The sequence below is a fragment of the Magallana gigas genome, chromosome 5 (genome assembly GCF_963853765.1).
Source record: "Magallana gigas chromosome 5, xbMagGiga1.1, whole genome shotgun sequence".
NCBI classification, from domain to species: Eukaryota; Metazoa; Mollusca; class Bivalvia; order Ostreida; family Ostreidae; genus Magallana; species Magallana gigas.
This window is the reverse complement of record NC_088857.1, coordinates 46,064,311-46,076,503: the sequence shown is the minus strand read 5'-3', so window position 1 is coordinate 46,076,503 and position 12,193 is coordinate 46,064,311. Positions and strand designations below refer to the sequence as shown.

The 12,193-nt window shown below is 33.5% G+C and overlaps 1 protein-coding gene across 11 annotated transcripts in view; it reads left to right on the top strand.

Annotated features, from left to right (window-relative positions):
• LOC105319166 (EF-hand calcium-binding domain-containing protein 4B) overlaps positions 1 to 12,193 on the top strand; it is a 28,938-nt gene that overhangs the window by 15,229 nt on the left and 1,516 nt on the right. For 7 of the 11 annotated variants that reach the window (XM_011416581.4, XM_034465387.2, XM_066085867.1 and 4 more), the window contains 17 exons: positions 2,229 to 2,319; positions 3,612 to 3,707; positions 4,963 to 5,034; positions 5,354 to 5,469; positions 5,708 to 5,779; positions 5,887 to 5,938; positions 6,504 to 6,545; positions 7,157 to 7,254; positions 7,569 to 7,844; positions 8,379 to 8,444; positions 8,860 to 9,165; positions 9,528 to 9,581; positions 9,681 to 9,732; positions 10,178 to 10,316; positions 10,520 to 10,601; positions 10,834 to 11,059; positions 11,929 to 12,005. In XM_011416581.4, the coding sequence (XP_011414883.3) occupies positions 2,229 to 2,319; positions 3,612 to 3,707; positions 4,963 to 5,034; positions 5,354 to 5,469; positions 5,708 to 5,779; positions 5,887 to 5,938; positions 6,504 to 6,545; positions 7,157 to 7,254; positions 7,569 to 7,844; positions 8,379 to 8,444; positions 8,860 to 9,165; positions 9,528 to 9,581; positions 9,681 to 9,732; positions 10,178 to 10,316; positions 10,520 to 10,601; positions 10,834 to 11,059; positions 11,929 to 12,005 (1,917 nt within the window). The remainder of the gene's footprint in view (positions 1 to 2,228; positions 2,320 to 3,611; positions 3,708 to 4,962; positions 5,035 to 5,353; positions 5,470 to 5,707; positions 5,780 to 5,886; positions 5,939 to 6,503; positions 6,546 to 7,156; positions 7,255 to 7,568; positions 7,845 to 8,378; positions 8,445 to 8,859; positions 9,166 to 9,527; positions 9,582 to 9,680; positions 9,733 to 10,177; positions 10,317 to 10,519; positions 10,602 to 10,833; positions 11,060 to 11,928; positions 12,006 to 12,193) is intronic. The other 4 variants (XM_066085864.1, XM_066085868.1, XM_066085865.1 and 1 more) reach the window with 4 other exon arrangements.

The window sequence follows — 12,193 nt, the reverse complement described above, 5'->3', positions numbered from 1 at the left end:
TCCATGAATATCCAAGATCATTAACTATGATTTTCATATCATATGATAAAGGTGGTTTTAAAGGTGATGCCTCATAAAGTTGATGCCTCGTCTCGGTGAGCTTTGTAATCTGTGATTACCTATGTTTTCTTTTTGCAAATGTGAAAATGACTTTGATTCAAGCATAATATTATAACACTTTACATGTCATTGCATACCATGGTATTATTCAGCCATTACATATAAATTACCTATGCAATTTTTACCAGTATGTTATATAATCAATGATTCTGCTGTCCTAAAGCACTTTTAAGATCAAAAGATGAATTCTGATATTTAATTAATGGAGAGATTAAGTATGTAAATGCATGTGCATCTACAAGTACATATACTTGTGGAGCTAGATGTGTGTTCAGAGATGTTGAATTAACAGCATGTGTTCATGTAAAAGAATTTGTAACAAAATTTTTAACAGTGTTACTTACTTTCACCATTTGTAATTCATTGTTTTAAGGTAATTATTGCTCTATTTCAAAAATACAAACATGTTTTTAGTTTAAAAAGCTACAGAATTTTTTTTACGTCCATATGCTGGGACTATGCACAATGCAGAATTCATGACACAATATACACATTAAATTGGTGGATTCATTTAGTTACACCTACTTGTAGACATATCAATATGTGTTCAAACACTTAACGCTATTTGTTTGCTTCTGAATTGTAGGGCCGGGAGAGCAGACTCACCCAAAATATTAAAAAAAATATATATAAAATAAAAAGGAAAAGAAAACTTCCCATTTTCATGAAAATCCTAATCCATGGTGTTAAAGGGGGGGGGGTAGTATACTTAGAACTTCAATTTCACTCTTCTTTTCTTTTTTAACATACTCAAAGGGGGGGGGGGGGGGTTCTACTCCATGATAGTTCAATTTTCTATATGTAAATATATATAATGCTTCATGCCATGGTGGGGGATGGAAATAGATAGGAAGTTGAAGTTACCCTATAAAATAGGTAACAAACACGAGGTCATGATAACCTGTCATAAACCTGACTGTTTTAGGGTGTAGCTGACAACAAACTTTTAAATAGGCTGATAAGGAGGTCTCCTAGGCTAAACGGAAAACTTCTCTCTATTGATTTTTAAGAAGATATACCGGTTTATAACTTTCTAAAGAGGCAGGTCTATTTTGCATTTCTAATGCTCAGGGAGATAGCTGGGTGTTTAGGATTTTTAAAACCCAATTTGGCAATTGAAAGGTGAAGTATCACAGTTTTTTTTCAACACATTTTAATTTTTGAAGACATGTCTTCTTTTTAGTTATCCAAAGATATCAATTTACAGGTACATGTATAAATGTTCAAGCTACATTTTGATGGATTTCTTTATTCATTGATTTAGTATTTTGTGTATTGTTCTTAAAATGTATTTTGATTTTGCTGAATTGAATGACTGTCATTAGTATGTCTAAGATTTTCCATCCTTTTCTAGGTTGAAGAATCAAATTGATAAACTAACGAATATTGACGAGACACTCTAAGTATTTCACTCAAAATATAAGAAACATAAAACAATACTAAATATAATATTGATCCCGCATAGTCAATGAAATTTAATCATAAAACTTTACAGTGCATCATAAAGTTTAATTGACTTTGCATTTAGTCTAAATTTAGATCTATATAAAGTTTGCCTGCGGTATCGTTAAAACATGGGAAATGATTGTAACAAAAACCCCTAGGGTCATTAAGTTTACTCACGTACAAAATGGGATGACATAAAATACCATGTTGTGAATCGTTTAATTTTGTGAAATTTTTACTACGAACAGCTTACTGTTAGTTGGAGTAAAGTGTATGATTTGTTGTTGGATTGAAAGGTATGATCTGTATGCAGGGAAATGACGCTATTATAGATGTCTGATAACCAGTGACCCGAATTGACACGGGATTTTTCTGCTTTTTTTCTCCCTGCAGGTAGAGCCAGTCAATTATCTGGTTATTGCTTGACTAACAAATAAGGAAGATTTTGTGTGGCATTTGGTAATTGTTGTCGAATAACAGTGATTATGATGTACAATTTATTCTATAATAAGTTAAACACAGGACAGCTAGTGCATAAGAGATTGTGAGATATAAGCTTTGTGAGGAGAACTATAAAAGTCTGTGATTTGTGTGGAGTAATTATGACTGTCAATTAGCTGGCTCTATATCAACAAGCATTTTGTTTTTTTGTACAATTTTAGTAAGAACACGGCACACGACCAGGAAATTCAGAAACTTTATGAGGAAATGGAGTACCAGATCAAACAAGAGAAAGAGAGGATTCTGACAGAGGTAAGCTATTATAACAGTGACAACTGAGAGGGGTAGGGGTGGGGGTTAGTGGAGGGGGTGGGGTTAGGGCTGGGGGTTAGTGGAGGGGGTGGGGTAAGGGCTGGGGTCGAGTTGGGAGGGAGAGAATGATTCAGGGTATTAGTTGGATAGGAAGGTTTTTGCAGGTGAAATACACAATTTTTAAAAGGTGTTTGGTTATAGGTTACATTGGGGGTGAGATAGTTAGGGATAAAATATTAGAAGCATCATCTTGGCTGGGGAAGGATGGTACTAGGGTATGTAGAGGTGATAATAAAGGACCTTGTGGTGATTGAGATAGAAGCAGTGGATTGAGAGTATATGCAAACTTAGTAGTATACATGCCATGAATTTTTATCTAACAATCTATGAAATTTGCATGATGATCAAATCAAAAATGACTAGAATGCCATGTAGTTAGTACATGTATTGATGAGGCCAGAACATGTGGATATCAAGGATTCTTATGTAGCACAGGAACTGACATTCTAGATGAAAAATAGTTTACAAATTACCAAGTTTTCAAATTCTATGGATTTATGAGTTTTGAGTATTTTAAGCAGAGTTAATGTATTTTTCATCAAAGAACGCATAAAAAATATCTTACAAATTGGAAAGATAAAAAATAAACCTAGTGAAAAGATAAAAAAAAATAAAGCTAGTGAAAATATAAGCACAGGGAACAAATGCTATGAAAGACCTATCAGTTCAATAGGTTTAGCTGTGATTTATTGGGGTCAATGCACCACATCTTTGGGTTGTCAGACATTAAGAAGACTCCACACTGTTGTATTCTGTATTGGGTCAGCACTCAACATTAATGGTTATACAGCTTGAATATGATGAACAGATGACAAGGTGTTTATCATCTTGTTGAACATGTATACAGTGTAGACCTGGTTGTTTGAAGTCAGAGCATGATGTCCACCTGTCCAGGCTAAGGCCCACTCTCTCTCAATTTATTTAGGTGGTCATCCATTATCTCCTGTTACCTGTGCACATGCTCTACAGGTGGACACATATTTAGAGGATAGCGTTTATATTTGTGGCGTTACTTTCAAGTTCTGCCCATTGCTCTGTTCCTTTTATTTCCTTACTGGTTTCATTTTTTGCAATTATGGATTCTGAGGAGGAAGTTTTACCTGGACAGCTTTGTTTTAATGAGCTCAAGGTACTCATGTAAAATTTGGGAAATATTTAAAATTTTCTTAAATTAATAAGGATGAAAATGATACTTTTGAATTAAAGATACAAAATATCTTTTTGTTTTTTAGGAGCAGCTGAAAGAAAGACAGATGAGAGAATCTATGGAAGAGGAATTGAAAGAAAAAGACAGGCAACTGCAGGATCTCCTTGCCAAACACCAGGAGGTATTTAAAACAGCTGTTCTACACTTACTTATATAGCATGGTTCTCATCACTATATCTGTGAAGCAATGAAGATGGTACATGTAATTGTACAGAATTGGATGGAATTGTTGTAGCCTTTCAATATTAATAAAGTTTCAATTTCTTCAGATATTTTACCGTAATCATCTTTCCTAAATTGTTAGATGTATTGGAGACTAGACTTTACTGACGTATGTGGTAAACATAGTAGAACTTAGAACAACTAACACAAACAAGTGCACACTCCTGTATTAAATGAGTGTTTATCTGTATCCATGTACATTGTGAGATATGAAAGTAAATTTTAGTAGAGTATTAAATGGCTACCACAGACCCCGTAACAATGATGTGCTTCTAGTTTTAGAAGGCTAAAATAGATGCCTTATTAAAGAGATAAGTGATACAAAGAGTAAAGATTTTTGAACAATTTTATTATTATTAAAATATTATATCATTTAATATTATTAAACATTTAAATATGCTTCCTTTTATGGACCTACCGGTATATAATAGTGAGAACGTTCAATTCTCTGTGAACTTTTTCATGATGTCACAATGATTACCGCACGTGCTGATTGAAGGTTGGATTATTGTAAACATAAAAAAATGATAATTTGAATGATTCTAAACAGTTTCCCTTTTTCAAACAAAATTACAAGTAATAAACAGCAATGTTAAAAAGTTCACCAGGATATTAACTTGGTTTGTACGTGATCAAATCATCTGAGAAGCTCTTCGGGCGTCACAAGATTTGATCACGTGACCAATCAAGTTCATATCCCACGAACTTTTTAACTTGCTGTTTATTACTAATAAATATGGTCCCCAAAAAAATAAACTGAAATGATTATCATGTACAAGTAATCACCACCCCTTCATTAGAAAACCAGTCTTTTTGTGTGTTTTGAAACTTCTAGTACTCTTTAAACACAATTTCCAGAGTATTGCAAATCCATGAAATGTCTACAGTCTTTATCTATTCATTCAATAGAACTCTTAAATTAACAAAATGCACCAACTCTTGTTATGCATGCCAACGCCTCTTTCTAGCTGTTTTCTTTAATATATTTGAATTATATGACTAATAATACCGGGTATATGTTATTTGCCAGGAATAACTGTCAACACATATTTTGAGTTGTTAAAGAAGTCATATTGTATGGAATGTAGTTTAGATGAATTTTTGAAGGATGAGACAAAACATTATTGTTAAAAATATTCTTTTTCCTTCTTCAGATGGAAAAAAGGATGAGTGATTTGAACCAGACAGAGGTAGAAACAAAACTGGAGAATGACAAATTAATGAAGGTGGGTTTACCGGTACTTGAAATATTGCGGTTTCATCAATATTCGTTGAATACCAATTTTCGTTGATTTCATTGTTAAGTTGATCCACAAATTAAATGTTCATTGAAGTGCAGTTTCTATTAACTTTTGTATTAATAGGGTCATTGGCCACAAATTTATATATCGTTGAAACTGTGAATTTTACTTTATCCACAAATATTGATACCCTTGAATATTTATGAAACCACAGTATTTCACTTCAAATCTATTCATACCTGTGCTTATGATAATAGGGTTTTGGGATGAATATTGAGACTGACATTTGTTTATGGTTTTCCAGGAGAAAGAGGCTTTAGAGGAGATGTTACAGCAGTCCCAGGAAAGCCTGGAAGAATCCAAGTCCTACATAGGACAGCTGAGATCCCAACAGAAGGACGAAAAACGTGAGAGAGCAAGGTATGTGGAGGCAGTCTACGAGTTTGTTACACGAATTGTCACACAGAGATGATACCAATGCGTGTACATATAATCCTAGATGCATTACCAATCAAAGTAATGTTAAAAGTATTGTTGTGATTAGTCTCTTCGAAACCTAAGGAAAATAATTCTTTGTGTCTGGATGGATTTTTTTCTTGTACTAGGTAATGATATAGAATATCTTTGTTAAGTATTACTTCTTTCTTTTATTCAACAGAGCAGCTTTGCATTTAACCGAAAATATTGCATTAGAAAGAGAAAGTCTGGTCAAACAACTTGATTTATTGAGGTAGGTATCTAAACCTCCATCTGTAGATGAGGAGTTTCACTGTTTGAATTTTGCTTCACCAAAAGTTCATAACCATTCTGATTTGTGTATTTCTTTTTAATCACCAGAGATGTGAACAAGAAGCTTCGTGATGACAAGGATGAGGCAGAAACAAGGCGGGTACATATGAGCTTTTATTTAGATATCCTCCAACATATAAGCAGCTCTTTCCATCAAACAACACTATCTCATTTTCTCTTTCATATCTATTTCTAGTACATGTATATGATCTTCTTCATTATTGGATAGGACAGCACTATATGTCATTATTGCATACCATCTAAGTACAAAACAAACAATATGCAGACTTTTATTTAGAGTTTTAGATGATTAGTAATTTTAACTAAGTGCATGTTGAAGTAACCAACATTTGGTAAAGTTTGGGACAATTGAAATACTAAGAATTAACTTTATATGGGAGTAAATCTTCAGAGAAATGCACAATGTCTTGTGTTTATTGAAATCTGAACTCTGCATATTCGTTTAAGAAATCACTAGTATATATACAATTTTTTGCACACAGTACAACTAATAATCATATATGTATTTTAATCATAAAACATGTGATGATACAGTGTCTTCTTGATATTGGAGATCAGGGAAGCTTGATCATAGGTTGATTTTATATAAATTGATTTGTCAGTGCAGTGAATAGAAATTTGATGACAGTTTGTCATTTTGTCAGTTTGCTGTCAGTGAGACGGACAGTTCAGATGATTTACACCAGGTAAACAAACAGACAAACAAACAAACACCAGTGGAATGATTTTGAATTATGTTGAAGTTTTGATTTACATTCTTGTTTGTAGTTAATTTTATCCAAGTACCTTATTTCACAGTTATTTGCTTTATATTACTAGATTTTATTGCATGGCAGGCAGCTAATTGAATAAGATGAATTTAACGAATTGATTTCATATTGCATGGTGCTATTAGCAATGCCTCTGGACAAATAAAGATAGTGACAAAGATTTTTAGCATTAAATTCACTTTTTTTTTAATCCTGCATGTTAGTAACTAAAGAAGTCAGTTGACTATTGTTGCACAAGTTTTTAAAATCACCTTGAAGAAATATGATTTGTTGAAATGCATTTAATGCTTAGTTTTACCTGAAATTTGTACCAGCAGTAGAGGAAATCTAGTGGGAGTTTTTAAAATGACTTCCTGTTGTTATCACAGATTGATATTTTAGGTAGATTGATATTCATATAAAAAGTACAGAATGTGTTAAATGTTTTCTTTTCTTTCTTTCATAGATTTTAATTGTTAGTGAACATTTCCATAAAAAGGTGTTCTTTTACTGTAAAATGATGGAGATACATTTGTGAACTGTTACAGATTTTGGAGTCAGAAGCAAATGCAAAGAGGCAGTGCTTCCGGAACCAGGATCCAGCCAAACGCGGCTCCATTCTCGGAAACTACTTCCCTCCAAGCAGGTACTGTGTACATACTGGTGTACCACTCACAAACTGATATTTCTATGAAAGAAATTGGATACTTATATAATTATTTCTGTGAAATAATTGGGTACCTTTATCATTTCTTTTATAGTGATGCATTAAATTTTATGTAGATATGAAACTCCTAAAGCAAATTCATGCACGTTTACCTGGAAAATTTCACTTTTTTTCACCTCGTTAACTCTCATTGAATGGGAACAAATTTAGAATAGGTGAAACATGTTCCAATATGGATTGAAGATATCATTGTACAAAACAGTTGAATTATGGAGAATTGTTGTTTTACGCAGAGGTAGAATGGACTCCACCAAAGAATCCATCTCGGAGTTTTCGAACGACGAGGATTTAGAAGAATCTCCGCCTCATCATCACTCACTTCATGACATCACGGACATCACTGATGACATAGAATGCGATGATGAGGTCATATCACATCAACACACACAATCACTTGATCATGTAGATAGTCATTATGGGAAAGGGATTGAGAGGTCAGAAATTAAGGACAGCCACAACTTGGATCAGACGACAAGCAGCGATGGTGAAATAAATGTTAGAAATACTAGGTACCAACAGCTTATGAAATATTCATATATGGGGTTCCTTGGGGGAAGATTCCATGTAGCATCTGTGAAATAATTTTAACAGATCAAAAAAAGAAGAGGTTAATTTCTAAACTGTTTTAGGAAGAAAATTTTTTTCCCAATTATCCTCCTCCAGAGAAAGTTGGAAAATTTTACTATTTCATTTCACCCCGTGTCTCTTTACTGAGTGAGTAAAAAGGGATAGTCCTTCATTGTCAAAGTAAATGTGAATATATCAGAAACATTTTCTTTACCTTTTGATTATCAATAAGTTTAACTGGTTTTAAATTATTTAGAGAGAAATATATAAACTTGATCATGTACAGTTGAACTTTGATATCTTGAACACTGATATCTGGAATATTTAAACCATCTTGTATAGTTTGAGATAACGAAGTTTTACGGTATATTAAAAACTTAAATGTAGCAGATCTTTGATTGTAAATTCTTGGTACTTGTTACTTAATACTGTATATTCATCTCTCTAACACATGCATTATGTTTTTTTGTCAACAGAGAAAGGCACAAGCAGCACAAACGACAGAGAAAGAAAGCTCACAAAGCGACAGTTGACGAGAATAGGTAATTTTAGTATGCATGGCTATGAAGATATGGGTTTGAAGTGGATCTCATTAACATCTAACTCTTGATAAGCAGCAGAAATATTTACCCAAATGAGGGTTTGAGGGGAAATATTAAGAAGAGAGTAATTAGAATTCATTAGTATGCTTTTAGTCTGACGGAATTATTCTTGGCTAACATTCTGTTTTCAAATGTTCAAATGCTGTCAATTACTGTATTGTAGAAACACATGTGCCTAATGTCAAGAAAAAAAAATAAAATTTTGAAATCAAAATATAAGTTTGTTAAAAGATTTTTTTGAAGAAAAAGAATGATAAAATGTGATTGACAGTATATACGACAGTAATACCATTTTGCTGTAGACAGTTGAATTCCTGTAGAGACAGAACATTAATTTCACCTGGTTTTTGCTTAGTTTGCACAAAACTAGATTCCATGGTGGTGGAAACTGTTTCAGCGAAGATCTGGAGGAGGAAGGGGACAATATTGACCAGCAGGTGGCACCAGCGTATGAAAACTTATGGAACGGCGACCAAAGGAGAGAATCCATATTCATGGAAACAATGGAGGATTACATGAGGCGACTGGACAAACATTCACATCAAGAACAAACACTAGCCCCTAGTGAACAAAAATCAGTAGCAGCACCTGCTTTTAAAACAGAAGTTCTAGAGAGAGGGGGTAACCGAAAGTGGTCCATGGGTGCTACTAGAAAATCAATGTATGCATTAAAAGCAGTATTGAGAATGTTTTCTTAAGAGGGACCTGCTATTTGGAAGCCTTGTTCAGCCCTTTGGACTTGTATAGCTTAGCCAGATACTGGTGCCTGCTACTATGGGTCCGATTCACTGGGGTGGTTTATTTACTGGTGGTGGAGGTTGTAGGTTCAATTCCCTGGTCAGCTAGAGAGGTGATTATTTAATGTAGTGAGTTTTGCATGGGAACAGTTTTTCTTTTTAATAACATCCTTCTAACATTTTTCTAATCCTTTAACTCATTTCATATTTCATTGCACTACCTGTCTGAATGCTATGTTTATAACATTTAATGAACCTGATACATAGAACTAACATCAAATTTCAGGGTTGATACATCACATACTAACATAATGGAAGACAGTGAAGACCAGTTAGATGGGTAAACTAATGATTTAGTTTTCATCATAGTTTGCTTCATTGTTTTGTTGAATAAATAGATATTCATTTTGATTTATTGCTGGATTTGTTTTAACAACAGAAATGGCATCGTTCCTGAAAGTCCAAGGGGGCAGCCTGTTGGAGAGGACAAGGTACATAACTCTTACTGGTTTAATGAATGAAAGTTTTTTTGAAAATGCCTTTGAATATTTTTATGAAAACTGTGTCATTGGAATTTTAAACAGAACTACATTGGTGTTCAAAATTTAAATGGGGTAAAATCTCTTTATATTTTGATATAAAGATATGGTGAAGGCAAATAAGGGGCTAAAATGACTTTGTAAACAAGCAGTAATATTGCCTCTCTTTAGAATTCGGCTTACACACAATTTTTTATATGTTTCAACAATCATTCTTGATTGATGATACATGTATTAATTTTTATTTTGAAATGAAAATGTTTGTATTGGATTGGTACAGATTGTCATGTGTTGCAGGCATTTCTTTCTTTTTGTCGGAGTGTTTTAATTATACAGTTCATAAGATGGTATTCTTGCATTGGTTGATGTTGTCATGATTTGTTTGTTACATTAACAGACTGATGAGGAAGTGACTCCACCCCCCAGACAGAGGCTGTTTAAGGTCGTGTTTGTGGGAGACTCAGGGGTTGGCAAGAGCAGCTTCATACATCGATTCTGTAACGATCAATTCAACCCAACATTCAGTGCTACCATAGGTCAGTGTAAAAGCAGAATTAGTCTGATCAGTAACTTTTCTTTCACTCTAAAAATTTAAATAAAGTAGCGGTAGACATATATTATACATGTTTTCTCCTCATTTTATGATACAGTACAAGTACTGTTAGTGCCAAGCATGTGTTCAATTGGCTAAGAACTTATAGCTATGGAGGCTTGAATTGTTTTGTTTGGACTTTTACAGGTGTAGATTTTCAGGTGAAGAGTATAGTGATGGAGGGGCAGGTGATTGTGCTCCAGCTGTGGGACACAGCCGGCCAGGAAAGGTAACTCCCACAGTCCTTTTAAAATTGTTGTCATTTCACTAATATAAATGTAAGAGTAAATTTAAGATTTTTCCATTTCTTATTTTTAAAATTCAAGTCTTTATTTGTTAAACAATCAAATTGAAAACAATATTTAAATGATTTATTTTGCTTCGTTGATGCACCTACAAGTTTGTTAAGTTCAGTGCCTCTTAATAAGATCATATGCTTATTTGAAATTACATGTACTTAGGTTTCGAAGTATCACCAAGCAGTACTTTCGAAAAGCAGACGGAGTGATTCTGATGTACGACGTTACAACTGAAGCCACCTTTACCAATGTCAGGAACTGGATCACTAGTATCCAGGAGGGGGTGGAAGAAGGAACAGCCTTGGTTCTTGTTGGTAACAAGACAGACTTGATTGAAGAGCAGGACAGAAGAGCAGTGAAAGTCAAGGATGGCAACAAATTAGCTGCTGTAAGTTTTCATTAATACAGTTACTTCAGTTCAACTAGAATATCAAGAATGCATTAATTTTGGATATATTTAAATAATAAAATGCTTTTTTTGATGATTCATGCAGGAAATGAAGGTGACGACATTGCAGAAAAAATGCAGATTATGTAAATTTTTTCTGCAATGATCGTCGCCTTCATAACCTGCATGAATTATCAAAATTATTGTTTTTTTTTTAACAAATTAATACGATGAGTGTAAAAAGTAAGTTAAATTCACTGAATTACTGTTTAACGAGGCTGGGTCTAATTTGTTCTGCCCTAGATTTTTGAATGAATTTTTTTAACATGAATATCTACTGATATAATTATTATTTTAAGATAAAAAAAAAATATAAGACATTTACCACACCGTTTGTTTAAGGGGCCATCTCAACGTTTGTTAATTTTTAACATAGGACCCTATGGGATTTTGCTTGAAATGTATCAATTTTGCACATTGCATGCTGACGTATTGATCTTTAAATGTATACATATCAATATAGAATCTGCTATACTAATGAAAGTTGGCATCAACAGGACTCGAACTAAAAATAAAAAAGTACGAAATTTCTTGTTTGTAAAATTATAATCTTGCTACTATTCTGTCTCGTCTCCTACGGGAATGCAATTCTGACATCATCATGATTATTTTGTGAAGTTTGTGATTTTTCTTAGGTCATTGTAGGTTACTTTCAGGGCATAGCATCGTCAAAAGCCTCAGATTTTCTATCTGTTACACTGGACAGATAGAAAACCCCTGGTTCCGGTGATGCAGGCATAGATAATTCATGTTGCTGCTAATAATATTCATTTGGTTTATATTCAAGTTAACAACTGCTTTTTAAACAGGAATATGATGCCTCCTTTTTTGAAGTCAGTGCCAAGTCTGGAACAAAAGTAAAGGAGTGTATGGAATCTCTGGCCAGGTGATTAGTGTAGCTTTTAATTACATTAGAACAATTACTATAGTATATCTATTATATTTTGAAATTTTGGTTGAAGCAGCTTCAACTCAATCCAGTGCATTGTTAAATATGCATATATGTTTTGACATAGGTAATTCAGAAAAGTGCTAAATCAAATATATGCTACCTTGTTGAATATCTGTTTTCCA